Source organism: Heteronotia binoei, chromosome 11 (assembly GCF_032191835.1).
Source record: "Heteronotia binoei isolate CCM8104 ecotype False Entrance Well chromosome 11, APGP_CSIRO_Hbin_v1, whole genome shotgun sequence".
In the NCBI taxonomy this organism is placed as follows: Eukaryota; Metazoa; Chordata; class Lepidosauria; order Squamata; family Gekkonidae; genus Heteronotia; species Heteronotia binoei.
The window spans coordinates 24,624,200-24,652,132 of record NC_083233.1 but is presented as its reverse complement, the minus strand read 5'-3'; the positions used below and the strand labels follow the sequence as shown (position 1 = coordinate 24,652,132).

Genomic DNA, 27,933 nt, shown 5'->3' with positions numbered 1-27,933 from the left:
TTTTGCTTGTCTCTCAGTCCTCAAAGAGGACTTCGGGGCTGCTTAGGGAAGGCAGGGAAAGAGGTACTCCATAAGTGCCTTCCATGAACTATTTCACTGAATATATCCCTATACATCATGTTCCCTGCAAAGTAGGGTGGGCACAAGTCTTGGCAGTGTAGCTGTGGGAGGTTTACTTTTGGTCTCTCGCTGTTTCCTCCACAGAAGTGGAATGCCAGGTTGGTCTTGCCTGTGTCCAGTGCCCACTCTAGCTGTTCACCAAGGAACCAAAAGACCAGTCTTATTGATCTCACTGGCCAAGGGGATACCTTCCCTGTGGAGCAGCTGCAGACCTTCTCCCAGCTTCTGGAGAACATCCACTGTTTAGAAGTAAGTGAGCAAAAAGAAATGTACAAGGGATTAAACAATTAATTAGAGAAGTGTCTTGAGCCCCTGTTATTCTCCTCTGTGTGGTCAAATTAGATGTTTTCATGTTTGTAACAAAGTGTAGTTTGCTAGTTCAGATACAATTACAAACTATAACTTGTCACAGTCTGATTTCACTACCTATGAAGGACAGAACACTTTTAATAAATAACCAGATTCATTTGAGAGTGTCATAGATCCCATATGGAAGTTTCATGCCAAAATTATTCTGGAACCTTACCTTGAAGCTTTTTATTGTAAAGTATTGATTTGGGGACTTCTCTGGTTTGAGATAGTTTGAGATGTTTCAGAGTGTGTATGTGAGGCATACTAAATGAAATTATCTGAAGCAGTTGGGTTCTCCTCCAAACAGGAAAGTTACCAGATTCTTGTTGTACTTTGGTATATACTGTAAATGTTAACAGTGCTTGTACAAAATTTCTGAATTACAAAATGTGCATTTTGCCTTATCTAAATAAAGGTCTGGAGTACAGGCATATTTTTGAAGTGGTGTATTTCAGCATTTATCCTTTTATTTGAATCTTGGCCTTGTACACACAAGTGTTGTCCTGATCTTTTATTTATTCATTCAAAATATTTGTATGCTGCTTTTTTCTTCTGCTCAGTGAGACTCAAAAGCAACTGACATAAAACTTAAAAACAAATATAATCTCACACCACTGGAAATACAAATAAAAGGAAACCAACTGTAGTCTCGTGTATATGCCAGAACTGAACTTCTATGCTGAGGCACAGAGTCTGGCAGTAATGCTGGCTCTGCTGGAAAATTTGTAGCTTTCTGACCAGCTTGTTCTCTTGGTGCCTGTTGCAGCTTCCTTCCCGGATAGGCTCAGTGCTAGCAAATCCTCTTTTGCTCCACTATGTGAACTGTGTTTCGGACGACTCTGTCTACCGAAGGATGTACTACTGGATGGGCCAGACTCTCAGAGAAGGTAGGGAAACTGATTGTGAGACTACGTGTCAATGGATAGATGCTTCTGTTGCCATGAGGGAGGTAGGCTCAGATCTTTTCGTGACTGAGATGGCAGAACTATGATTGTGCCTGTAGCACTTTAAACTGCAAATGGAGACAAACCTGATGGAATGCTTCTCCACAATCCTCCACATGGAAAACTGGCATCTTGGAGAAAGGTTCTAGCTCAGCCTTCTCCATGTTGTGCTATGTGTAGACATCTTCTTAGCAGGAAAGAATTCAGTCCTGCTGAGCCAACTGCTGTGGCTCAAGCAGAACATGGATTTGCCATCGCAGTGAAAATTTGGGCCCAGGTTTTGCAGAAGCTTCTCGGCAGGAGTGTAGATTATACAAAATGAAATGGAGGATGAGGTATATGTGATAATGAAGGCATTCTTGCATTATTTATCTCTGTCTCTTCTTACGATTCAGAATGCCCTTGGCATAAAGTTGAGAACCAGCTATTTGAAAAGGAATTCAAGGACTTCTTGAGGAAAATCTTTGAAGCAGAGTGTTTTTTGCAGGTGATGTTCACATGTACAGTTCAGCGCCCTTTCCTTGGTGGTGGGTATTTGGGCCTTTTATTACCATCAGCATCTTTTGTAAGCTAAGCTCCTGACAAGGTCTAGCAGTGATGAGTACGCTGTAGAGAAATATAACATTACCCCTTGTGTCTGCTCCCCTTCTAAACAATATCCTGTGTGATTTACACAGAGAGTGATTAAAATGTGCAATTCACTGCCGGAGGATGGCCCCAGGAATAGACTGCTTTTAAGGGGGGATTAGATAGATTAATGGAGGATAAGTCTATCAATGGCTACTAGCCATGGAGACTGAGGGGAACCTCCACACTCAGAGGCACTAAACCTCTGAATCTCAGAGCCAGGAGGCAACATTAGGGGGAGGCCTCTGTGCCCTATTATCAGGCCTGTAGCTACAAGGGTGGGGCCTATGGGGGCTCTGCCCCCTGACTTCCTGTCAGGTGTCTCTGACCTTCCCTCCCCCCCCCCTGCCATGCCACCACCACAGGGAGGAAATCTGAGAGGCTGTGGGTTGCCCCCCCCCCAATTTAAATTTCACGGGAGGGGTACCCTGGAGCAGCCACTACTCCTCACATGCCATTTGAAGGGCCCACTGGTCTGCGGACCCTTTAAATGGCATGGGAGGGGCAGTGGCTGCTCCAGGGTACCCCTCCCGTGCAATTTAAATTACAAGGGAGGTAGGAAGTTTCTGGACAGTTTTCAAAGGCAGCCTTACATGCATCACTGCTGTGGTAGCCAGGAGAAGGGAGCTACTGAGTGGCTGCTGAATTCTTTACGTGCCCCCAACTTTTAAAATCCTGACTATGGGCCTGCCTGTTAGCCCTCCAGAGGAGCTGGTTGGCCCCTGCGTGCAGCAGGATGCTGGGCCACTGGCCTGATCCAGCAGGGCTCTTATTATGTGATTTAAGACCAGTTGTTGAAATGCATTCATGCCATCCTATGGAGACTTGGATATTTGCGGAAAGGGGGGGGGGTCGCAGATAGAGCGCCTAGAAACCAAAGATGGCATTTCTGCGCCTTCTCTTTTCTTCTTCCAGTACCCCTATATATTCCCCAGTGAACGTTCTGATAATCCATATTGATGTTGAAATAAATGACAGTGTTTTGGAGGCTTGCTTTTCAAGCGTCGCTTCAGGCTCAGGAGAAGCTATTCAAGATTGGCTTGACCAGGGCTGGCCCTACCATTTAGTGCTGTATGCAGCAGAGCACCTCAGGGGAAAATAGTTAGGGGGTCTGTCAAAGGGTAGCAAATTGGTCCAGTTTTGTTTTTCAGATATAATTTTCACTATCAACTTGAGCATCAGATGTCTTTGGTCGTCACTGGTTTTATTTTGCCTAAGGGGAACGATTGGTGCAATACGTGACCTCTTGGGCTGTTAGGAAGACTCTAACCATCCCTGACAAAGAACTCGCCTCTCTTTGCAGCGCGTCTCCACATTCCCTGATGGAGCTGCTGCTTATCCTAGTGCTCAAAGAGAGCCCCTCAACACCATCTGTCGCCCTCTCAGCTATGAGGGTGGGGGCAGGAAAAGAGGCTGGTGTAGGAGAAAACCCTTGACAGCCGCCCCTTTGCTTTTCAGGAAGGCTTCTCCTCCTGCGAGGAATTCTTGTACAGGAGCCTCCCATTCTGGGACGGCTGCTCCTGTCGGCCAGAGGTCCTGCAGCTGGTGAGCTGGATCCCTCTCAGCACCTTCTCAGGTATCAGACGTGGCTCAATCCTGACTTGCTCTGTGTCCCCAATCCCCGGCCCGTGGCCTGTTAGCAAGCGGGCTGCGAGTTGTATAATTATTTCATTATATACTACAATGTAGTAGTAATAAGAAGACGACATTGGATTTATTATCCCGCCCTCCACTCCGAATTTCAGAGTCTTAGAGCGGCTCACAATCTCCTTTCCCTTCCTCCCCCACAACAGACACCTGTGAGGTGGGTGGGGCTGAGAGAGCTCTCCCAGAAGCTGCCCTTTCAAGGACAACCTCTGCCAGGGCTGTGACTGACCCAAGGCCACTCCAGCAGGTGCAAGTGGAGGAGTGGGGAATCAAACCTGGTTCTCCCAGATAAGAGTCCGCACACTTAGCCACTGCACCAAGCACTTTAGAAATAAAGTGCACAATTGTATCATCCTGAAACCATTGCCCCACCCCCGTTCTGTGGAAAAATTGTCTTCCACAAAACCGGTCCCTGGTGCCAAAAAGGTTGGGGACCCCTGGCTTAGACAGCCTTTGCTTCAGAGTCATGGTTGTTTATTTCTTTCTTCTTTCCAGAAATGAAGTTGTACCTCTTCAAGCCCCTGGCACAGCTTTTTTTCACATCGTCCCTTTATTTTAAGGTAATGGAGGGAGAGCGGCCCATGAGAGTGTGACATGGCGACATACAAGGCACCATACTTTATTCCCCAAGCCTGTTGGGAGTGGGAATGGGGGAGCAGGGAGCGGCTCAGAGAGCTGCTTTCCCAGGAGACTGACGAGTCCAGTGATCATTGGGGACGACACTATTAGATTGTTGGTTGTACTTGGTGCAATGTGTGTCATGAGGATTGCCGAGAGACTGCAAAGCACATCATGCTCATTGATGGGTTTCTTTTCCTGTGTGTAAATTGGCTCTTTGTGGGAGAATCTGACTTACGGAGTCTAGCAAGTGGAGCACAGAGAGCAATAACTGTTTGAAGTCTCTACTTTTTATTGTGTGCCTGGCCAGAGACAAGAAATTGCATATACAAATCCTCTCATTTGCTTGGGCAGGATCATAAAGAGGAAGAGAAGTTGCTTCTTCTCTCTTAATTGGAATTCTTTGTTGTGTATACATATAAAAAGGGCAACATTTTATATGCCGTGCCAGAATTAAGGCATTCAGGTTTCTTGCAGCTGTCACCTTTTTTATCTTTTGTCTCCTGAGGCTTCTGCTGCAACTGCAGTCTAATGAAGTACCCTGTAGAGTTCATGTAGCTATCTCAGCTACTGTCCTGGGCTTTGAGAAGCTCTCCCCTAGCTTCTTGATGCAGTCTTGAGTCATAAATAGTGACATCTTCGCCAGGTCTGCAATAAAGCTGACCCCACGGGTTGCTTTGTTTCTCTCTCTCTTTCCATAGTGTAGTGTTCTTGAATGCCTGAGGGAGCTGTTACTGAACTGGCTGAATTGGCACATCATGCAGACAGACACGACAACAAAGTCAACTGCTGATCTCTTGTAAGTTGATTCTTTTAAAAGGCAGCACACCCATACTGCACTCCCTAAGCAAGAGTTGTCCCCCTTGGTAGTCCTGTTACGCTGAGCAGGAGAGGTCTCTATGCTAACATTTGTCTATATCTTGCCCGACTGCAGGAACACCACCCTGTCTGGCTTGGTTAGCTCTGTGGCAGATCTCATCAGCTTCGTTGGTTGGCTCTCAACCATTGCCCTGCGCTTGGAGAACAACTCCGCCTTCTTGATGCACTTCATCCTGGATTTCTATGAGATAGTATGTAAGCCGTTTTTCCTGCAAGGTGTTTCTATATCTCTAGGTCCAACTTCCCTTGGCAGAAGGCAAGCCCTGAGACTTCTGCCAGAAAACAAATTAAGTGTAGGTGGAAAAAGTCTTGAAGCAGTAAAGACACCCTCTCCCCCCACCCCCCCATTTTTTAAGATACAGAAATCTCCGAAGCTATGTGTGATCAGTAGGACCTCTTGCAGACATTCCATTAGTTTTTCTCACAGCCCCTTCATATATACTAGAGGGTAGAAGCTGGGAATGCACTTAATTTAGGGAATCTCTGGCTTCCAAGGTGTTTGCAGAATCCTTCTCCAGTCTCCCAAAAAACAGGGAGAAGTGAAATGCAAAGTTTATCTTGCATTGCCCCATTCAGCTAGTACAGTAACAAAAAAAGTCCTGGAGTTTAACCAGAGGCTAAAAATGTGGCGCTCAGGGCTAAGTGCTGAACACAAAACCTCATCTGACGTTGCTTCCTGTTTGTAGGTGAGTGACGTGTACCTGATGTATAACCTCCCCTTGGTTTTGATGCCGCCTGCTGGAGTCTTTTATACAGCACTTCTTAGCATGGATTCTGTCAATTTGGACCATCTCTGCTACATTATGTACAGGTACTGGAAAGAAGGGACTGTTCCCTTTTCTGTCCTTATGCTCCCTATGCTAGGAATATATTTTTTCTCCTTCAAAGCAGCATCTGAATTGCCACTGTTTGATCTCTTCAGTTTGCCTAGTATTACTTTAGCCGCCCTTGCCACTACTCTGCAATATTTTTATGGACCACGCTTAATTCCCTTTTTTCCTTTTGTGTTTTGCATCTCTGGGCGAAGTAATGCTTCCGTCTGGCACCCTAGGCAAGGCTAACTTCTGGTGCCCCTCCCCCTCGCACAGATGTCACCGAGTCACATGGAGGGGAGCCCAACCTGGGGCCCCTAGAAGGCCGGCTCCCTAGGGCAATTGCCTAGCGGCAGAGCCAGCCCCGCTTCTACTGATGCGTGTACAGCCCTTAGCCTGCTTGTTGGGGTTAGGTAAATGTTAAGTCACAGATCTTGTGTGGGCTCTTGGGCTGAAGAAAGTTTCTCTATGGACACCCCGCCCCACTCCCCAAAAAATCAGGCACTGTTTATAAATTGAAATCTGCAAATGGAACATCCTCTTAGCCCCCTTCTAGGTTATTTTGTTGGCTGGCAAGGCAGTCTCTGGTTTTCATGGTGTTTTTGATTCTCCGGATTCCCTTTGCAGACGTAGAAATGGGTGTGCCTGTTGCTATGATCTTTTGAGTTATTGCATTAATCCAGAGTTATTTATCCTTGCTAGCAGAAACAGTTCTCCTGTTGTGCGCATAACAGGGTTCTTGTTTTTCCGTTTCACAAACCACTGGTTCAGAGTTGGAATTTGGGCTTCTCTGCCTCGCTGTAAGTGCTTCAAGTTAAAACTGACATCAGAGTGCCATACACGTTTTGTTTTAAAACAGAATGTCTGTGGCAGAAAGTAACAAGGAAGCAATTTTGAGAAGCCAGGTGATCACTTTATGGCATGGCAATAGAAGAACTGTGGGCCCCACCCCCTGGCAAAGGGTCATAGCCATATCACTGAGACTCGAATGGGGGATTTAGCTAAACTTGGCCAGCAAGACAGCTATACAATTGCAGTTGGATTAATAGAGAAATAGAGGTGGGAAGAAAGCTTCCCATGAAGGCATCCTTGGTCACTGGCCACTAAAGCACAAGTCTTCGACAGTATAAACCTTCTATGACACTGGGGAATTCTTACAAATCGTTAGAAGTTCTGGATGTCTAACCCCCAGTCTCTAACCTGGGGTGGCTATGGTGGCCAACAGAGGTCCGAGTTCTTGGAGGCCAGTTTTGATTACAAACAGCAGTCAGCTCTGTAGGGCCTGCTATCTAACGGAATGCTGGTTTTCTTGGCAAAATTGGTTGGTTCCAGTGGTTGCATCTGATGCGAGAAACAGCCAATTGCTGACAGCTGGCATAGGGCTCTTTGTATGGCTTTCTCTCTGAGGAAGCTGCAGCTAATTACTTTGGAAAGGAGCGCTCTGGGAAATACACCAAAACTAGTGCTTTGTTATGCAGAACATCTGCCGGGAGCCATTACTTCTGGCGACTTCCACTCTCTGTCCTTACAGACTGAGGAGTTGCTGCTGCTCAAGGTCACAGCCCACCTCTGTCCAAGGTCCATAAGGCTTCTGTGTTGCAACAGCCTGCTTGAGCTCAGGCGCAGTCGCAAACCGAAACGAGTACCTGCTCAAGCGCTGTTGGCCTTTTCTTGAGCAACAGCTGCTTCTGAGCTGTGAAAAGAAGCCCTCTTGAGCTGCTGTTGAGACTCATTTCATTTCAAGAAGAACTTAGGATCAAGGCTGTCTTGCATGGCTCTTGCAGCCTGCTTTGCAAAAAAGCAGAGAAGGACAACATGGGGGAGCTTTTCTAAATGTTCATGTAAGGAATGATACCAATGAAGATGGAGGAAGACAGATGTTGTTTGGGAGGTGCTGCTTTTATAACTGTGAGAATGGGAAGATGAGAGAGAAAGCACTGGAAGCCCTAGGATAACCATGGCTGGTCTGAAGCAGTAGAACAAAGTAGGAGTCAAGTGCACCAGCAAAGTTTTATTCAGAACGTAAGGTTTTGTGTTCTCTAAGCACACTTCATCAGACAAGGAATCAGGTACAATGAGCGACATATAGCTGGTAGGCTGGTCTGAGTATGCACTGTTTTATAGCTCAAAACATACCTAATATTCCCTTTGTTTCTTCTTGCCCACTTCAGGTACCGAACCAACTTGATAGCCGCAAAACAAAAGCAGCAGTCTAAAAAGGTACAAGTCAGGAGACAAAATTTTATGTCCCTTGTTAGAACTGGAACAAAGATCTCTGTTGGCTTCTGTCTGTCAGTAGTGACTAAAACCTTTATGCTCAGCAATAGATTTTTGCACTGCCTTTTCTTTCAGATACTTACGCCTGTGTGGCACATTCTCAGACTTTCCCATCCCCTGAAAAAGAGCTGCTTCATTATCCTCAGAGTCTCAAATATTCCCTACACACTGGTCTATTCGGAGTTGCCCAACAGTCTCACTTTGTCTTCCCAAAAACGTCGTTTTTAGAGTCATTTTGCATGTCTGCTTTTATCCTTTATTTGAACCAAAGTATCACAGGAGTCTGTGGTGTGGAGGTTAAATACAGAGGTGTAAGTTCTAAAAGTCAGGCATAATAAGGTTTGGGTTATAATTTGTTCCTTTTGGTTACTGTCCATGATTCACAGTAGGGGTGGGAATGCTTGAATGGCCTCCAAACCCATAATAACCGGTGGGTGGAAGAAGATAGTATTGTGGGTTGGCTGCCAGCTGCACGCCATCTTCTTCCCAGCAGTTCATTGTTCTCACCAGCAGCAAGCAGCCTATGGATCTCCTGTGTGTATGTTGGACAACAAAACTGGTGGTGCTGCACAACCACCTGTTGACAAGCTGCACGATGCTGGGAGGGGGGCAGCTGTGGGACATTAGGATCTACCTCCGTAATCCTGATCAATCCGAGTGGGCAGCCATGTTGGTCTGAAGCAAAGTAGGAGTCAAGTTGCACCTTTAAGGCCAACAAAGTTTTATTCAGAACGTAAGGTTTTGTGTGCTCCAAGCACACTTCATCAGACGAGGAATCAGGTACAATGAGCAGAGCCACGTATAACTGGTAGGCAGCTTTTTTTTTGGCCCAGGCTTATACAATAGAGTGATTAACAGATATTCTCACATTTTGACATATTACTGTTTTAGCGCAGAGTGTTAAAGCTGCTGTACTGCAGTCCTAAGCTCTGCTCACGACCTGAGTTCAATCCCTGGCGGAAGCTGGGTTTTCAGGTAGCCGGCTCCAGGTTGACTCAGCCTTCCATCCTTCTGAGGTCGGTAAAATGAGTATCCAGCTTGCTGGGGGGGAAGTGTAGATGACTGGGGAAGGCAATGGCAAACCACCCCGTAAAAAGTCTGCCGTGAAAACATTGTGAAAGCAACGTCGCCCCAGAGTCGGAAAGGACTGGTGCTTGCACAGGGGACCTTTCCTTTCCCATGCTCATGCTACCCAGATCAAAGGTTTGCTCAATTTGTTAATTTTACTATTCTACTATTCTGGATCTTAAATTTGTGTCATTTTGCATTCTTAACCACTGCCTACCAGCTATATGTGGCTCTGCTCATTGTACCTGATTCCTTGTCTGATGAAGTGTGCTTGGAGCACACGAAAGCTTACGATCTGAATAAAACATTGTTGGTCTTAAAGGTGCAACTTGACTCCTACTTTGTTCTAATCTTGATCAGTAATCAGGCATTTTGGGGACGTCTGTGGTACAGACATAACATGCTTGCCTTCATCCATCTCTCCCCTTCCTTGGCCTCTTAAACTGCAAGCTTTAACATGCAGAGGTCTGCTGAAGTATTCTGCAAACAGCAGGGGCACATTGGTGCAAGGGGTGAAGGAATCTGGTACAACTGAAATGTTTATAGATCCTCTTTTGCTGTGTCCTGTCAGACAGTATTACAGTTCAAGTTCAGCAGCAAGACCTGCCAAGAGTATAACAAATACCTTTTGGCCATGGTTGGATGTCTGTGGACTTCGAACGTGTTCCGAAAGGACTTCCACCATCAGGGTATTCGCATGGACCCAGAAGTGCTAGAGAGGACCGGAATGAAGGAATACAGGAGAGGCTTCAGCATTGTTTATCACCCTGCCCTGACAGGCTACGCGATGCTCTTTCTACAGGAGGTAAGGAGAGGCATCTGTCCGCTAGAATTTTTATTGTTCCATTCTGCTAAGGCAGGGGTCCCCAACCCCCAGTCCATGGACTGGTACCAGTCCATGGCCTGTTAGCAACCGGGCCGTGAGTTGTATAATTATTTCATTATATATTACAATGTAATAAGAATAAGACATTGGATTTATATCCTACCCTCCACTCCGAATTTCAGAGTGTCAGAGCGGTTCACAATCTCCTTTACCTTCCTCTCTCACAAAAGACACCCTGTGACGTGGGTGGGGCTGACAGGGCTCTCACAGCAGCTGCCCTTTCAAGGACAACTCCTGCGAGAGTTATGGCCGACCCAAGGCCATTCCAGCAGCTGCAAGTGGAGGAGTGGGGAATCAAACCCGTTCTCCTAGATAAGAGTTTGCACACTTAACTACCTCACCAAACTAATAGCAATAAAGTGCACAATTGTATCATCCTGAAACCGTCAACACGCTCCCTCCCCCCCACCCCAGTTCGTGGAAAAATTGTCTTCCACAAAATTGGTCCCAGGTGCCAAAAAGGTTGGGGGACCACTGTGCGAAGGTCTTCAGAGTGGCTTGTGTGGCTCTCCCACCTCCATTTTCGCTTCCCGACTGACTCTGTGAGGTAGGTTAGGCTGAGAGAGAGTGATTGGTCACCCAAGTAAGCTTTGTGGGTGTGGGAGGATGGCCCGGAGCTTCTAACAACTGCACCGTTCTGGCTTTTCAGGCATGTGCAGGTGTTCAGTAGCATTATCTTGGAAGGAATATTTTTTTTTAAAGCCTATGCTACTCAAAGGCTTGGGTCTTTCACGTTCCTTCTATTTTGCTGTGTTTACTGAGCCCCTGCCTCAGGGCAAGCTTCCTGAAATTGCATTTAGCGTAGAAGGGAATAGAATATTAGGGTGTGGTTTGCCCTAAGTTCACCTAGTATATTCGCAGCAGAACTGAGATTCACACCAGGAATTCCTGATTTATAGCTCAGTCTCTTAGCCCTCCTTTTCCCTCAAAAAGAAAGAAAGAAAAAAACCTGGTGGGTTCGCTGTGTACAAATTCTGCCTTTGGTTTATTTCTGACCCAGTTTTTGTAAGATCTGTTATCTCCTCTCAATGAACCCAGCAGCTGAAATACAGTTCAGCAAACAAGAGGTAGGGACTCACTGTTAAAGGGCACATTAGAACTACCAAGCCTAAATCCCAGGAGGGTGGCTGTACCTCCAAGCATTGCACAGAAGGAGAAATTTCCACCCAGGGGGAGCACTTTCATTTGGAGCTTTTAAAGGTACTACAGAAGACTTTGAGGAAACTGAACCTGGCATTTATGCCAGTTCCTTGCTACAGCGACAGGTAGACATGTTCTGGTCCAGAAGGCTTCACCTGTGGGCTCTACCCTTGTTCACGTTGCCTTTGGCAAACATACTCGGCGAGAATTTTGCAGTTCAGTTCACCAGAGGGCGCCGTCCTGCAGCAAAAGGATAGTAGACCACCAAAGCAGTGTCAGTCATTTTTTTCTCAGGTCGCCAATTATGAATTTACAGATGTTGAATTAAAAGGATACTGAATTATTTTTTTCCAGAAACACAAGTTAATTCAACTGCAGATACAAAATGTTAGTGTGTGAAGGGGGAGGGGGGAGTTCTAGGGAAAAAATCCTGGTCACATCAGCCAATCTTCACACAGTGCCTTTGAGACAATAGGAAGCCTTTCTGATTTTTCCCTATTAGAACCCAGAATGTTTCTCTTAGTGGTGTCTACCAAGCGATTTAATGCTTCAGGAGGGCTCTGCTTCCTCCAGCTAGCCTAACTCTAGAATTGCTAACTTTGGTCAAGATTCATTCTTGACCAGGCTTTGAAGAACCTCATTTCCAACAACTCTTTTATTCTTCCCATCCCAGGCACAACCCGAAAACAGAACTCCAAACTTCCAATTAATTCAGGTAATTAATGGCCTCCTTGGGAAGGGAACTGGCTGTCAGTCAGAGCTAGCTTGCCCAGAGGGCTGTAGCATCCAGAAGAGAAGAGTGAAAAGAGTGGCGAGGTTTGAAGAGGGCAGAGTTGTTCAGCTGTGATGGTGAAGAACCTGAACATAAGAAAAGATGGTGAAGAACCTGAACATAAAAGCCATGTTGGATCAGGCCAATGGGCCATCCAGTCCAACACTCTGTACACACAGTGCCAAAAAACCCAGGTGCCATCAGGAGGTCCATCAGTGGAGCCAGGACACTAGAAGCCCTTACACTGTTGCCCCTCCCAAGCACCAAGAACACAGAGCATCACTTGCCTCAGACAGAGTTCCAACAATACGCTGTGGCTACTAATAGACCTCTGCTCCATATGTTTATCCAATCCCCTCTTGAAGTTTGCTATGCTTGTAGCCGCCACCATCTCCTGTGGCAGTGAATTCCATGTGTTAATCACCCTTTGGGTGAAGAAGTACTTCCTTTTATCAGTTCTAACTCAACTGCTCAGCAATTTCATTGAGTGCCCACCAATTCTCATATTGTGAGAAAGAGAGAAAAGTACTACTTTCTCGACCTTCTCTATCCCATGCATAATCTTGTAAATCTCTATCATGTCACCCCTCAGTCGACATTTCTCCAAGCTAAAGAACCCTAAGCTTTTTAACCTTTCTTCATAGGAAAAGTGTTCCAACCCTTTAATCATTCTAGTTGCTTTTCTGGACTTTTCCCAATGCTATAATATCTTTTTTGAGGTGCAGTGACCAGAATTGTACACACTATTCCAAATGAGGCCCACCATCAACTTATACAGGGGCATTATGATACTGGCTGATTTGTTTTCAATTCCCTTCCTAATAATTCCCAGCATAGCACCTTTGCGCTCACCTGCTGAGTAGAATCCACAGCATGTGTTCTTCTTAAGAGAACTCTGAAATGGAGAACAGCTGGTGCGCACTGTTTTGGTGGAGGGGGGAGAATGATATTCGACCTGCTGCATGTTCAGGATCAACCGGCTCAGACTTCTGACGTTCTTGGCTGGCAAACACAGCCTTGGGACAAATGCAGTCATTCCCTTGGCTGCTAGAGAATCCCAATTAAGTCCTTGCCGCTTGGTTTCCAGTATCGATTAGAATAGCAAACTTTCAAAGACAGCCAGTTGGCCTGCTGGTGAGCTTTGTGGGGGCATGTTGCCAACCCGCAGTGAAAGCTTTGTGCCGCGACTTCTCCCTAGCTTTGCAGCGTGTGCTTCCCTGTCACACAGGCAGATCCTCTTCCCTCCTCTGTTCTTTTTCACTGGAGTGATGAGGGAGTTCCTTTTCACAGTTGCAAAAGGTGTGATCTGTCTTCATACAAACTTTCCTCCACTAGAAAGAGGAGCACCTTGTTAAACGCAAACTAAAGTGGTTAAGCTTAGCTCACAGGAAGAAGTGATAAGTTCCTCCCCCCCAACCCCCTTCACCACCAGGCTTGTGCTGCTATCTAATATGGCAGGCATGCTGCGACCTTTGCCGTGTGGATGGGCTGAGGTCAGATGCTGGCAGACAGCTAAGAGGGTATTGTCAAAGAAGCCCTGATCATTATATATCAGAGGTGGCCAAACCTTCTTAACATAAGAGCCACAAAGAATAAACATCAAATGTTTAAGAGTCAGAAGGAAGGAAGGAAGATTGGGGAGAGGTGGAAAGAAAGCAACTTTAATTTTAATTGCATTCTTCAAGCTGCTGGCTGGCTTGACTTGGAGAAGTGATTTAAAGAAACAAATGCCTTCTCCAAGTGGGTTGACAGGGTGGTGGGGGGTTCGAGAGCCATACAATATGTGTGAAAAAGCCGCATGTGGCTCCTGAGCCGCAGTTTGGCCACCCCTGCTATATATGATGCAATTAATGTCTCTTTCTCTCTTTTTTAATCAGGGGAGGATGTGGGACTGGTACCTGGAATATCTCTACACCCAAGAGTTACAAGGCCTTAAAGTCTTCATTGAAAGTAGCGTTCAACGCGCTTCCCAGTCCTCTCAAGCAGAACTGAGCAAGTGAATGGATGCAATAGACTAATTTTTCTTATAGACCCTTCTGGTTACCCAAGCTTAAATATGGGATGCTAGCAGACGCCCATTTTGGAGAAGGGAGTGCTGAGTACTGAGATCCTGTCGACTACCTGAGCATAGGAGAGCAACAGTTGCTGGCCAGGATGACTTGACGGTCCTGGCGAAGCTGAGCATTCCACTTGCGGGAAATGGCTAAATAAAAACCTTCGCGCTCGAGACGGACACCTTGGCAGTCCAATAACCACGGCTTCCTCTCCCTCAGAGGGGGAGAAAGAAAAATGTTTTTCAGTAATGAACTGTGACAGGGAGGGGGGACAGCAGTCAGATTCATAAGGATTCTCAGGGTTGAGAAACTTCTTGACCTCACGAACACGAGTGGTGGCATTGTTCTGAAGCTGGTGGACCGCCTTTAGTGGTGCTGAAACACACGCTTTATTGATGTCACAAAGCCCCCTGGCACTGTCAGAATGGCTGACACTTTTCTTTGCTGGTTGCCATGTACATAAATGTATAGTAGATATTTATGCAACACAGTGTACTCTGTAATGTCTGTGCTCTCTTTCTTTTGTACTGGACAGATTAGGCAGAAGGCAGGTTTTCCCAGTGTTGTGCCCTGCAAAGTATTCCTGCAAAGCCTGATTACGTCTCTCTCTGTGTGTCTGTTAAGCTACCCCAACTACCTTTTCAAGGTGTAATTGGCAATGGGATCTGAAGAAAGCCTCCCTCTTTTCATAAGCCTGATTCTTATCTTGGCCGCTGCGGAACATCGAGGGTTAGAACTCTTGTACTGAAAACGGGGGGCTGACATTGTCTCTCCATATCCTTAGCTTAGCATGGGCTAGAACTTCCTGCTCCTTCATCACCCCCATAGTAAGCGATGGAAACAGCCAAGAGGATTTCATAGCCTGTGCTAGTCCTCATCTGCCATAGACATCAGTGAGGGCTGCTGCAGCAGTTCATGTCCAGGGCAGCAGATGTCAAACACAGAAGATGCTCCAGTCCCAAAACTACAGCTGTCTGAATGAACCCTGCTCTTATATTTATGTTGTTTTTTTCTGGGTAAGTTTTCTGCGCTGTGGTTTTCGCTGAATTGTGCACAAACAAGAGGGACGCACTGGTGTCTGCTAGAAAATTTGCATTGCAGAGAATACTGTCTTTTCTGTACAAAGTGCTTTCGGCTTCCACAATGGGGATGTTTCAAACTGCTGGCAGTGTTGTGAAGATCCCTGTCTTCATCGAGGCGGAGTGTACGTCTCCCCCCCCCCCTTGCCCTTTGTGTCCTCTTCCTTATCGCTTGCCTCCTCCTCTTGGTGCCTTCTACAAATATTTCCAGCAGATAGGTTCAAAATAAACAAGTGTGTCTTTGTCCCGATGACGATGAAGTGTATCTTTCCTGCATTTGCTCAGCCTGTTGACTTGGATTGTTTGATGTGGTGCGTTTCTGGTCTTTCTCGACACCTGGATTGAGCTTTGGCGAGAGGGAGCAGCAAAGCTCAGCGCATGAACTCAGGACGTTCTGGATTGCCGAGGACCACAAACTTCTATAATCAAGCTTGAGCTTTCACCCACACATAATTGCTGACAGCCCAGTGAGCGTCGCTGGAATCTGTGCAGATGCTGGTGTTTTTTGTTAACGTTCCTCGTCTCCTAGTGTTTAATTTGTGGGGTTCATTATACTGCAATCAGGAAGGCACCAGCAGCTGTTCATCTCTCAACCACATTCTGTCACCGAAAAGCACAAAAGGCTTTTATAGTTTAGCGAAGCTCCTCCACATATCGGCCAGTTTGTCATTGCACAACGAGATCCGGAGATGGCTGTCATTTCAGAAGGTGGCAGCTAAGAGACCAGAGTTGAGAATCCCAGGTGCATCCCAGCAACTGCTGCTATGAGGCAGCAAGCGTATATAGCAGGGGCGGCCAGAGTTGTTTTGTAAGGGCCACGTAGAATAAACATCAGATGTTTGAGAGCCACATGACATGAATGTCAGACATTGCAGGGAGGAAGGAAGGAAAATAACGGCGGGAGGGAGAGGTGGAAAGAAAGCAATTTTAACTTTAAATGCCTTCTCCAAGCCAGCTGACGGGGGGGAGGTGCTTCAAGAGCCACATGATATGTGTGAAAGCCACATGTGGTTCCTGAGCCACAGTTTGGTCATCCCTGGTATTCAGGATCAAACTCCCCCTTCCTTTACAAGTTGGTGATTCTTCTTGTATTCAAGGTGTAAATAATACATCTGGAAACCTACTGCTTCGTTCTATATCTGGAAGTGTTTATGTTTCCAGGCAGAATTAAACCAAACTTCTCCCTCCATCTGCCAATTAGTATCTTTGTGGGAAAGGAAAAGGTGCTTCACTATCACTTTCCTTTAAATTACCTGGGGAGCTTTACCTCCAGTTTGCGCTTACCTTTCCTATGCGTCCCTGTGTTGTTAAAGGAGTTAATGATTTCAGCCCCCCACCCCCACCCTTTGCTGGAATGGATGAACTGCTGTGCATTTCAGCTCTCTCGCTTCTCATGTTGGCCTACTTCCTGGTGCTTGTGTTTTGCATCCCTAATGCCATGAATAAATCAGGAGCCTCGGATTTGGAAGGGGGTGCAGCTGGAGCCACTTGAAAAACCAAACTGCTAAAAGAATGGTTGTCAGGAGGTGGCTTGCTAAGGTCTCTTCATGGCTTGTAACTAGTACAGAAGGAAATGGTTGAAGCCCCACTGCTCAAATGATCCCCGAGATCAGATAAATGTGATTCTTTCTGGCCTGGCTTCAGGGTTTTGTTTCTCTGCAACATTGAGTTTTATGTTTTAAGTCACTTTGAGCTATCGACTCTGTGTAAAGGCTTGTGCAATGAGTAGGTTCCCCGGGCATTCTTGGCAAATCAGTAGGGTAAGCTAATAAACCTAGATCCTGTTTACTGTGACTGGAGCTGGGGACTCACCTGATAAAGTGCACCTCCACAGAAAACAAATCCCTGCATGCAGAAAACCTGTATGTGTGGGGTTACCCTTTTCACTGACATGCTAGCTTTCTGTGAGCAGGGTGGAGGGGGTTGCATGGATGAGTTCTGCTCTCTTCATATCATTTAAATCCCCACCTGCTGTTTGCTCTAGAAACAGACTTCATTATTCTGTGAGAAGTAGGCCTCAGCTGGTCTGTTGGAGAGTGAGTTTCCTGGCCGCAGCTCAGAAAACACGTGTAGCTCTAAATTTTTTTAATTCCCTGGTAAAGCAGAGAACAAAGTAACTCTGAGGGAGCTTTCATCTGTTTCCCTCCTGATCCTTTTGCTTTCCTGGCTCTCCCACCTTCTGTGGGCCTGCTAGGAGGATTGTGGAGGTGACTAGAGAAAAGGGCCAAGGGAGGAATGCATGGTTGGTGAGCTGCAGCCTACCAAGCCCAATTTGGGACTCTGTCAGTAGCTGGTGCTGCTATTGCAGGTGAGAGGCACAGCCTTTCTGGTCTCATCACAATCTAAAGGCAGCCTTTGCCATGAATTGCTCATGCAAGCAGTGGGTAGTCACCTCTGGCTGTGCAAATGGATTTATCCCCTCTGGAAACAAAGGACTGTGTCAGCTTGGTGTAGTGGTTAAGTGCGCGGACTCATCTGGGAGAACCGGGTTTCATTCCCCACTCCTCCACTTGCAGCTGCTGGAATGGCCTTGGGTCAGCCATAGCTATCGCAGGAGTTGGCCTTGAAAGGGCAGCTGCTGTGAGAGCCCTCTCAGCCCTACCCACCTCACAGGGTGTGTGTCGTGTGGGGAGAAGATATAGGAGATTGTAAGCCGCTCTGAGTCTCCGATTCAGAGAGAAGGGCGGGGTAAAAATCTACAGTTGTCTTCTTCTTAAGTCTAGAAAGGTTGAAGGCCAGAGCTGGGTGAAGGATGCTTCCAGAAAAGTTCAAGCCCTGCCATGTACTGTTTGGGAGATCAGTTTGCTGCATTTGTGCAGGGCCGGCCCTGTCGCTAGGCAAACTAGATGATTGTTTAGGGAGATTTATCCCCTTTGAAAACAAAGGACTGAGAGCCAGTTTGGTGCAGTGGTTAAGTGTGCGGACTCTTATCTGGAAGAAACAGGTTTGATTCCCCACTCCTCCACTTGCACCTGCTGCTGGAATGGCCTTGGGTCAGCCGTAGCTCTCCCAGAATTGTCCTTGAAAGGGTAGCTTACATGAGGGCTCTCTCAGCCCCACCTACCTCACAGGGTGTTTGTTGTGGGGGGAGGAAGGTAAAGGAGATGGTGAGCCGCCCGGAGACTGTGAGATTCGGAGTGTAGGCGGGATCCAATCCAATATCTTCTTCAAATCCAATATCTTCTTCAAAATAATGAGAAGCTGGTTAGGGTGGAAACATCAGGAGAGTTGCCCTGTGACTGCACGATGATTCCAAACACAGGACATGACTCCCTGCCTGACTTAGCTAAGCTTACATCTACTTATGTTTTATCAAATGGATCTGCACGCTTGTTTGAGAGCACATCAGAATCTCTTTAACGCTTCAGCAAATCATATCACAGTATTGTCCTCCAGGACAATGGAATTTGACTGAACTGCGTGGCAGCTCAACACCATAAAAGGCAGCTTCAAGGGGACTTTTAAAAATGTAATCTATGATGCCCTCTGTGTGGGTCCAAGGCATTTCAGGGAGATTTGAAATGGAAGACCACGCTTTTTTCACGTAACCTTAGGGCTAGGGAGGAAAGAATTTTTACCCAGCTGCCTGCTCAGAAATCCTGACACATTCTCTCTTGCTTAATACGTGCTCTGATTCTGAAGGATTTGTGCATTGGTCACACCATTCCCCTCTGTGAGGGGGGGATAGCTTCGTTTCCCTATGCTAGGTCACTTAATATACTCTTTCAGGATATTCTGTGTTTGACTGGAAATTTTTATCAGCCCACCTATGATCCTCATCCCACCAAGGAATGCTGGCGGCTACGGGTGGGAAACAGAAAATCACAAACATGTTTACATCCAGTAAAGAACAAAGTGGGCTATGTTTCTTGCCTTGGTGGTGGTAGGTCGTAACACTTATGACGAAATAGCCCCCTCATGTCCATGTTTCACTAAACGTTCCACTGGTGCTTGCTCTTGCACGCTTCCACCCATTTCTTAGTATACTTGTTTGCTTTGTCCTTCTGCAAGGGCTCTTTGGTGCTGGCATGTAAGTGGCATTCTTCTAGAATTCCCTTGGAAGCGGTCCTATGAGCTTTGCAGGCTAGAATACGGCCCAGCAAAGCTGTGCACAAAGATAAAGTGTGGTCTGAGCTCAGCAGCTGGCAATCTGCCACAGTTCTTCAGTTTGTGTACTTTTTTTTTTGCTTGCGTTCTTTAAATGACTGGCATAGGCCAGATTGCGTTGCCTGCTTTTTTGCACTTCAACATGTGGTACTATTTAAGGACTGTAAACACCGATGGGATTAGCTAGTTCACGGGCAGACTCTGAAGACGCGCTGAGTAGCAAGCCTTAACACAAAAATCTTGAACAATGTATTTGTATGGTGTCGAGTGGACCATCTGATCCTACCAAGGAATGGAGCATCATCCCAACCCTCTGTCTACCCCCCCCACCCTGCCCCAATTCATGAGAAGTAGTTGTGAGGTTTATCGGTTGAGGGGTATTACTGTAACTGAGAAGAAGAGGTGCCTTTCCAGCTCTGCCAGTAGAATTTTAGGTGATTCTTTTAATACATTTACATCCTTATCTTGTTGCTTAGAGAAGATGATGATGAGATTGAATTTATATCCCGCCCTCCACTCTGAATCTGAGTTTCAGAGCGGCTCACAATCCCCTTTATCTTTCTTCCCCACAACAGACACCCCGTGAGGTAGGTGGGGCTAGAGAGCTCTCACAGAAGCTGCCCTTTCAAGGACAACTCCTGTGAGAGCTATGGTTGACCCAAGACCATTCCAGCAGCTGCAAGTGGAGGAGTGGGGAATCAAACCTGGTTCTCCCAGATAAGAGTCCGCACACTTAACCACTAGACCGAACTGGTTCTCAACCCAGGTTGGGGTGTGCAGGTTTTTTTAGCAGTGAAGCCCTGAGGTGCAGAGTGGTAAGCTGCAGTACTGCAGTCTGCTCACAACCTGAGTTCAATCCTGGTGGAAGCTGGGTTCAGGTAGCTGGCTCAAGGTTGACTCAGCCTTCCATCCTTCCAAGGTCGGTAAAATAAGTACCCAGCTTGCTGGGGGGAAAGTGTAGATGACTGGGGAAGGCAATGGCAAACTACCCCGTAAAAAGTCTCCCATGAAAACATGAAAGTGATGTCACCCCAGAGTCAGAAACGACTGGTGCTTGCACAGGGGACTACCTTTACCTGGTATGTTCTGTTTTTGCAGGAAGCTGGCTTTCATTGAAGAAAAGTTGCATGATGGGGAAGGCTGGAGATCAGGCCTTCCCAGGTGTGGTGGTGGTGCTGGTGTATTTTTTTCTCCAGGTGAACATTCAGTCCTGGAGGAGAGTGCCTCCTAGAGCCACGGCTCTGCATGCAGAGGGTCCCCCAGGAGAATCCTAGTCACCACTGGAAACAGGTGTTGAGAGATGCCTTTCTCTGCCTATTGGAAAAGATACTGCTGTGCTAAATGGATCAACAGCCTCACCGGGGTATTAAGAAGTTATTGGATTGATCCTGCCCTATACTCTGAATTTCAGAGTTTCAGAGCAGTCACAATCTCCTTTACCTTTCCCCACCCCCACAGCAGACACCCTGTGAGGCAGTGGGGTTGAGAGAACTCTTACAGCAGCTGACCTTTCAAGGACAACTCCTACAAGAGCTCTGGCTGACCCAAGGCCATTCCAGTGGAGGAGTGGGGAGTCAACCCCGGTTCTCCCAGATAAGAGTCCATACACTTAACCACTACACCAAACTGCCCATCTTGGCATGTTCCTCTTGCTTCAGCAGCAACATCACTTGTCAGTAGCATCCCATGGAACAGGCAAGGTTGGGGAGCAGGGCTGAGTCCTTGGTACAGTGGGGGTTTTGAATGCCTTGTTTCTTTCATACATGCTGAACGGGGAGATGCATGCTGGAATATGGGCTGGCTGCTGTACTCTGTCCTTGCACTGAAAATGGATATCCAGGACACCCATTTGGTGCTGCTGCTGCAAAATGCGTTCTCCCTGTTGTCATGGAATTTAAAATACCCCATTTGGGAGGGAGCTGGACTGGCAGCTGTGCATCTTTACTCATTTTACATAATTAGTGTGGGGAAAACTAACATGCATGCTGTTTACATATGTACTACAGCAATTACAGAAAGCTTACCAGACTGAGTTTTCAGTTGTTAAAGCTGCACAGTTTCATATATGCAGGGCTTTTTTTGAGCAGGAATGCAGTTCCAGCTGGCTTGATGACAGGGGTGTGGCCTAATATGCAAATGAGTTCCTGCTGGGCTGTTTCTACGGAAAAAAACCTTGTGTGAAACAATGGTGATGTCGGGGGTGTGGCCTAATATGCAAATAAGTTCCTGCTGGGCTTTTTCTACAAAAAAGCCTTGCATATATGAATACACAAAAGAGAAAAAGCATACTTTGCTTTCAGGAGATGTGTGTATGCTGCAGCAAGCACCATCTTTGAAGAGGCATTCTCACCTAAGGAGGGGGATGCCTCTTCTAAGGTGGTTCTTGCTTGACTGCCACCTTTAATAGTTTGCAATAAGTACATAACATTTTTTTTAAAAAAAAGCTTGCGCCCTGACCTGAGTTGCCTGGGTAAGCTCACTCTCATCAGATACTGGAAGCTAAGCAGGGCCAACCCTGGCAAGTACTTGGATGGGAGAACTCCAAGGAATACCAGGGCTGGAATGCAGAGGCAGGCAATACAAGCCACCTCTCTAGGGGTTGCCAAAAATCACCATGACTTTCAGGCATGCATACACACACACACACACATTTTAAAAGGCTTGCCTGGTACTGGAAGGGACTTAACTGACTAGATGAATAAATTGACTGGTAATTCTAAACAGAATTATTCCCATCACTAAGCCCATCAATATCAGGCTTATAGTAACTCTGCAATAGGATTGTACAGTTAGAGCTGCACCCTGTTTCTGCACCTATGGTTTTGCTGTTGGCACATGAAGCTTCTTGTTTTCAGAGTTTTGTGTCTTTTTGGCCAGGGAGAAGGAAAAGGGTGAGATTATTCAGTCTTCCACACTGGATTTCTGGAGCTGACTAGTTACGTTTGCTTTCCCCCAATTTTAGAAAGCTGGTTTTTAGAGACTGAATTGTTAAGGATCAGCTCCTTTGCTTTACAAAAGGCATTATGAGTATTGAAGCCCTGAAGAATATTATGCAGTGTTCACTGTTGTCTATGCTGTGTGGCAGCAGCTCTCCTGGGTCTTGGGCAGGAAAAAGTTTTTTTTTTCTCTCTACCTCTGATATCTGTAAACCTTTACAGGAGATGCCTGATCTTCGGCATGCAAAACACAGCCCTTCCTTCCACAGTTACTTACTGGTAGGAATTTTCTTGTGTGCCTAAATTAAATGAGCAAAAGGCATCTGGGATCACATCTGTATATTTGTTGTTCTTCTGCTGTTTTCTGCTTTGTACCACATCTAGAAAGTGGTTTAGAGACTTAAACACTGCTTTGCCACCCACAATGGGGATGTCAGGTGGTTTATATTTTTATTCCCTTTTCCACTTTAGCTTCACAGCAATCACCTTGTGAGGTCAATTAAGGTGAGGCTGAATGAATGCCCCGAAGGCACTAATGAATACCACTAACTGTGGCAGAGCTAGAATTCAAACATGGCTCTATAGCTCTAAACAGCTATGTTGGTATGGTGGTTAATTTCTCCAGGATCTGTTACCCTTAAGCTGCAGGGTAGGCCTCAGTATGGGACAGAGACTGTTGCCTAGATTTCTTTGCTATTCCGTCATTGTAGCAGATGTACAGCCTCCTGGTTCTACCTCTGTCTTTACCTTCACAAAGATGCAGCTCACGGTAGCACAGTCACCTGACAGAACTTAGATTTAATTTAAAACCCAAATCTTAATTCCAGAAGGAGGGTGTTCCAGTTAAACTACAGGTGACAGGCTGCTCTTTTTATAGACCTCAGGCCTCTTTGATTTAAAAGAGCCCCATGGTGTAGAGTGGTAAAGCCGCAGTACTTGAAGTCCAAGCTCTCTGCTCATGACCTGAGTTTGATCCCGGTGGAAGCTGGGTTCAGGTAGCCGTCTCAAGGTTGACTCAGCCTTCCATTCTTCCAAAGTTGGTAAAATGAGTACCCAGCTTGCTGGGGGTAAAAGTGTAGATGACTGGGGAAGGCAATGGCAAACTACCCTGTAAAACGTCTGCCATGAAAACATCGTGATGCGGCGTCACCCCAGAGTCGGAAACGACTGGTGCTTGCACAGGGGACTACCTTTTTTTAAACCTTTTTATTAACTTATTCTAATTTCCTTGAAAGCTGAAGATAAAATACCAAAACATTCATAGTGCCAAAGCACAACATTCCTGAAGTGTTAAAAACCATGTAAACAACAGATTTGCATTAAGTTCAAGTGAACTATTTTGAATTTAATACACACAAAAAGTTCAAATGAATGTGAACCAGAAGAACTATGGGTTGAAACCAAAGAGATTATCAAGGAAGAATGTGCAAAGACTATTCCTGTAGCCAAAAGAAATGGAAAGTCTTGATGGATGACTGAAGAAACTCTTAAAATTGCTAAAGATAGACAAGAGGCAAAAGTGAAAGGTGACAGAAATAGAATCAGAATAGAACTGCATGCAGAGAAAAATAACTTATAATCACCAGTGGAAAGAAATAGAACAACAACAAAAAAGAAGAACAAGTTCCACAAGATCCAAGAAAGCAAAGGAGATTTTTAAAGCAAGGTTAGGCATGCTGAAAGATCAACATGGGAAAAAGCATTACCTGAACAGCACAAAGTAAAGAAAAGATGGGGAAATTATACTGAAGAACTCTATGGAAGAGATTATAGGATGACGGATTTCTTCAAAGAAGAGTCTTTTGAAGAAAAACCTACCGTTCTAGAAAGTGAAGTGAAAGCTGCATTCAAAGCGATCAGGAGAAACAAATCACCAGCAGCTGAGATATCAGTAGAGTTCCAGGGTGGCCAAACTGCAGCTTGGAAGCCACATGTGGTTCTTTCACACATATTGTGTGGCTTCTGAAGCCCTCACTGCCCCATCAGCCAGCTCGGAGAGGGTATTTCTCTCATTAAATCACTTCTCCAAGCCAAACCAGCTTGGAGAATGCATTTAAAGTTGTTTTCTTTCCACTTCTCTCTCCCTCCTCTCTCCCCCATCTATTTTCCTTCCCTTCCCTCCTTCCTTCCTGTCTTGTGGCTCTCAAACATCTGCCAGTCATATCTTGCAGCTTTCAAACATCTGACGGTTATTCTATGTGGCTCTTGTGTTAAGCAAGTTTGGCCACCCCTGGTAGAGTTATGTCAAGCCTTAGGAATGGAAGCCATCAAATGTAAGCATGTATATGCCAACAAATATGGAGGAAAAAACAATGGCACATAGACCGGAAATTCTCAGTCTACATTCCAATTCCAGCTGCCCCAAAAGGAGACACTGAAGACTGTAGCAACAGTTGGACCACCCCATTAATTTCTCACATTAGTAAAGTTATGCTCAAAATATTACAAGACTGTTACCATAGGCCAGATATTCAAGTTGGACTCAGAAAAAGGAAGAGGCATGAGAGATCATATAGGCAAATTTATATTGGTTACTGGAGTTTATGAGAGAATTTTGGAAGAAAATCAGTGTGCATTTCGTAGATTGCAACAGGGCTGGCCAAACTTGCTTAATGTAAGAGCCACACAGAATAAATATCAGATGTTTGAGAGCCACAAAACACGAACATCAGATGTTTGAAAGCTGGAAGGAAGAAGTGGAAAGAAAGCGACTTTAAATGTATTCTCCAAGCTGCTGTCTGGATTGGCTTGGAGAAGTGATTTCAAGAAAGAAATGCCTTCTCCAAGCTGGCTGTGGGGGGTGGACCTCAAGAGCCACACAATATATGTGAAAGAGCCACATGTGGCTCCGAAGCCACAATTTGGCCACCCCTGGATTACAACAAAGCTTTTGACTGTGTGGATCATGAAAAGCACTTCCCACCACCAACAGCAGAGCAAGTCCTAGACACTGATTTGTAAATCTTATCAAACAAAATTCTCGGAATACCTGCATGCTTTCCAACATCTCAGGCTATCTGGCCGTTGCAGTGATACCGACACCGCCTGCCCTTTTTTCTTAGCCTTGTCCCTCACCAAAATACACCCCCTCCCCCACCCGGCTTGGTTGCCAACGTCCTCTGCTAGGCAGGGCTCCTGCGCTTTCCCCCCTCCTTTTTTGGAACTTCCTCGCGCCAAGCCCAAATTCCCAGGGCGAAGCGTTTCATAAACCCCGAATAACCAGTGGCATTTCCACTGGCCCTTTCCAGCCCCAAGAGGAGCCCCGCCAGGCCCGGAAGCTGGCCCCTCTGCAAGAAGGTAAAAGGCTACGAGCAACTGAGCGTCTCACACATTCACGTGCAACCAAGTCGAGGGAGGGGGAGCCTGGGGGGATCACGCAGCCGATCTGCTACGCTGGGGGTCGGTCCCTCCTCCTTCCCGCCTTCCTTCTCCGCCCGGCGCGTCTCCCCGGCTTGCTGCGGCTCCTCTGTGCATCTCTCTCTCCTCCTCCTAGTCCAGAAGCCTTTGGTGTGGCGCGGCTGCCGCCCTGGGCCAGCCCCCGAGCGATCTACTGGATCCTCCCCCCTCCTCCTCCCGAAGATGTGATCGGCGCCTCCTCCCCAGCCTCTCGGCGGGCTTCCAGGCAGCGACGTCTCCCCCGTCCAGCAGAAGGAGCTGCAAGGTAGGCCGGGCCCGTCGATGCTTTATTTGGGGGGGGGGGGGGGGAGAAGAGCAAGGTTGAGCCAGCCTCACAAAGGCATCTCCCCCACACACACACACCCCTAACCACCTCCCAGTCCCCCCCTCTCCGGACATGTGGGTCTGAGCTGGGGAGGGAGGGGTGCTGCTTCACCTTGGCCATCCTGCTCTCCCCCCCCCCCTTGAAGACGTGCCCCTCGTTTGCCCTTCCCATGCCCAGCCTCTGCTCTCTTTAGGGGGAGGGGAGCTTTGCCCTTTATGATGAGGGACAGATCTGGGCAGGGATCCTTTTTCGTTTGGGCCTGCGGGTTCCGCCCAGTGGGGACATGGCCCTGCCCTTCACCACCCCCTTTACCGCCCCCAGCCGGAGTCCCTCCAGAGGGAGGGAGATGATCTGAGATTGTCAGGTGGTCGGCTTGGGAGAGGGGAGGCTAGAACTTTACTGAACATCTCCCTTGGCACCACAAAGACATAATCTTGGGCTGGCATCCTTTGGAGGCGACTCCCTGAGGAAGAGGACACGGCACTGCTGCTAGGAGAAAAGGCGCCTGTCTGACGGGGTGGATAGACAAGGAGCAGGAGAGGATGGAGAGGAATCAGTCCCAAAAGCCAGCAAAGGTGGCCCTCAGACTGTGGAAAAGAAGATGCAAAGGAAGGGGGAAAGGACTGTGGATGAAGGGATCACATTTCAGTCGAGGGAGGAGGCAAATTTGGGGAGGGGTCCGAAGCCAGATCCTGAGGCCTGCTCTTGGCAGGACTCTGCCTTATACCTTGCCAGAGCAGTGGTCCCTCTTGGTCAAGACTATCACCTCCCAGGTGGAGATCTTTCCCTTAACACCTGCCAGCTCCAGGTTGGGAAATAGCAGGAGATTTGTGGGGGGGGGGGGGGGGGCTTGAGGAGAGGTGGAGTTTGAACAGGGGAGGGATTTCAGTGGGGGATAATGCCGTAGAGTCCACCTTCCAAAGCAGTCCTTTTTGCCAGGTGAACTGATCTCACCTGCCCAGAAACCAGTTGCAACCCCAGGACATTTCCAGCCCCCGCCTGGAGGCTGGCAACCCTCCCTGCTACCCAACCTCTTCACCTGCAGATATTAGCTCTACTCAATATTTGCAAGACACTAAGCAGTGTATATTGAGAACATTTTGTGGTGGTCATTTTGAAAATGGCCTTCTAATGGTTATAGTGACCTTAGCGTGACTCAAACAATCACCTTCCGGTTTTCGGTAAAAAGATCCCTTGGGCGTGCATTCTTCTTGACGCAGGGTTCTGATGAACTTGAAAGCCTGCACGCTTCTTGTCGGTCCGGTCGGCCCTATTAAAAGGTGTTGCATGGACTTTTGTTTTTGTGTTCCTCGTAGGTGACTCTTAAATTGTTTGTGATGGGGTAGAAGCACTGAGTGGGCCAGAGATACAGGATTCAGATGCATGTAGGAGGCGAGGCCTTTCCCTGGCCCTCCTTTTAATCTGAAAGGGTAAGACTCAAACACCTCATTTACAATGTTGGTCTTTTTGGAAATAGCTGCCTAGGCCAAATAAACAGGGGCCAAGGGAGGCGATGGCCAGTTAGTTCCACTAATGCTCAAAATGCTAAACGCAACATTTGGGGCTATGCAGAACTCTTTCAGGTAGCAAGTGATCCAAGCAATAGCATTGCTGAATGTTCAGTGCACTCTCTGCCTTAAATGCCCCCCCCCCAACTCACCCCAGCCTAGAACATCAGTCTTCAGCTAGTACCCCGGTTAACTGAATGGATGGAAGAGAGTGAAAAACAAACAAAAAGATTGACAAGTGCAAGGGAGGGGAAGAGAAGCTTCAGACTGGAAATATGAAGAATTGAGATTGCAGATGCTCTTCTCTGTAATGACAGACGGATGCTTTTGAGTGATGAGCCAGTGTGGGGGAGGCATTCGAGTGTTGGACTTAGATGGGAGAGACCC

The 27,933-nt window shown here is 46.9% G+C and overlaps 2 protein-coding genes across 2 annotated transcripts in view; both read left to right on the top strand.

Moving 5' to 3' along the window:
- CENPI (centromere protein I) overlaps positions 1-15,524 on the top strand; it is a 28,736-nt gene extending 13,212 nt beyond the window's left edge. The window contains exons 10-21 of the mRNA XM_060249574.1: positions 205-369; positions 1,238-1,358; positions 1,811-1,902; positions 3,501-3,618; positions 4,185-4,249; positions 5,009-5,106; positions 5,242-5,377; positions 5,873-5,997; positions 8,170-8,218; positions 9,915-10,148; positions 12,043-12,084; positions 14,019-15,524. Of these exons, the coding sequence (XP_060105557.1) occupies positions 205-369; positions 1,238-1,358; positions 1,811-1,902; positions 3,501-3,618; positions 4,185-4,249; positions 5,009-5,106; positions 5,242-5,377; positions 5,873-5,997; positions 8,170-8,218; positions 9,915-10,148; positions 12,043-12,084; positions 14,019-14,141 (1,368 nt within the window). The 3' untranslated portion in view covers positions 14,142-15,524. The remainder of the gene's footprint in view (positions 1-204; positions 370-1,237; positions 1,359-1,810; positions 1,903-3,500; positions 3,619-4,184; positions 4,250-5,008; positions 5,107-5,241; positions 5,378-5,872; positions 5,998-8,169; positions 8,219-9,914; positions 10,149-12,042; positions 12,085-14,018) is intronic.
- A 4,240-nt stretch (positions 15,525-19,764) lies between these two features.
- Positions 19,765-27,933, top strand: part of DRP2 (dystrophin related protein 2) — a 74,766-nt gene continuing 66,597 nt past the window's right edge. Inside the window, exon 1 of the mRNA XM_060249554.1 lies at positions 19,765-19,815. The gene's annotated coding sequence lies outside the window, so the exon portion shown is untranslated. The remainder of the gene's footprint in view (positions 19,816-27,933) is intronic.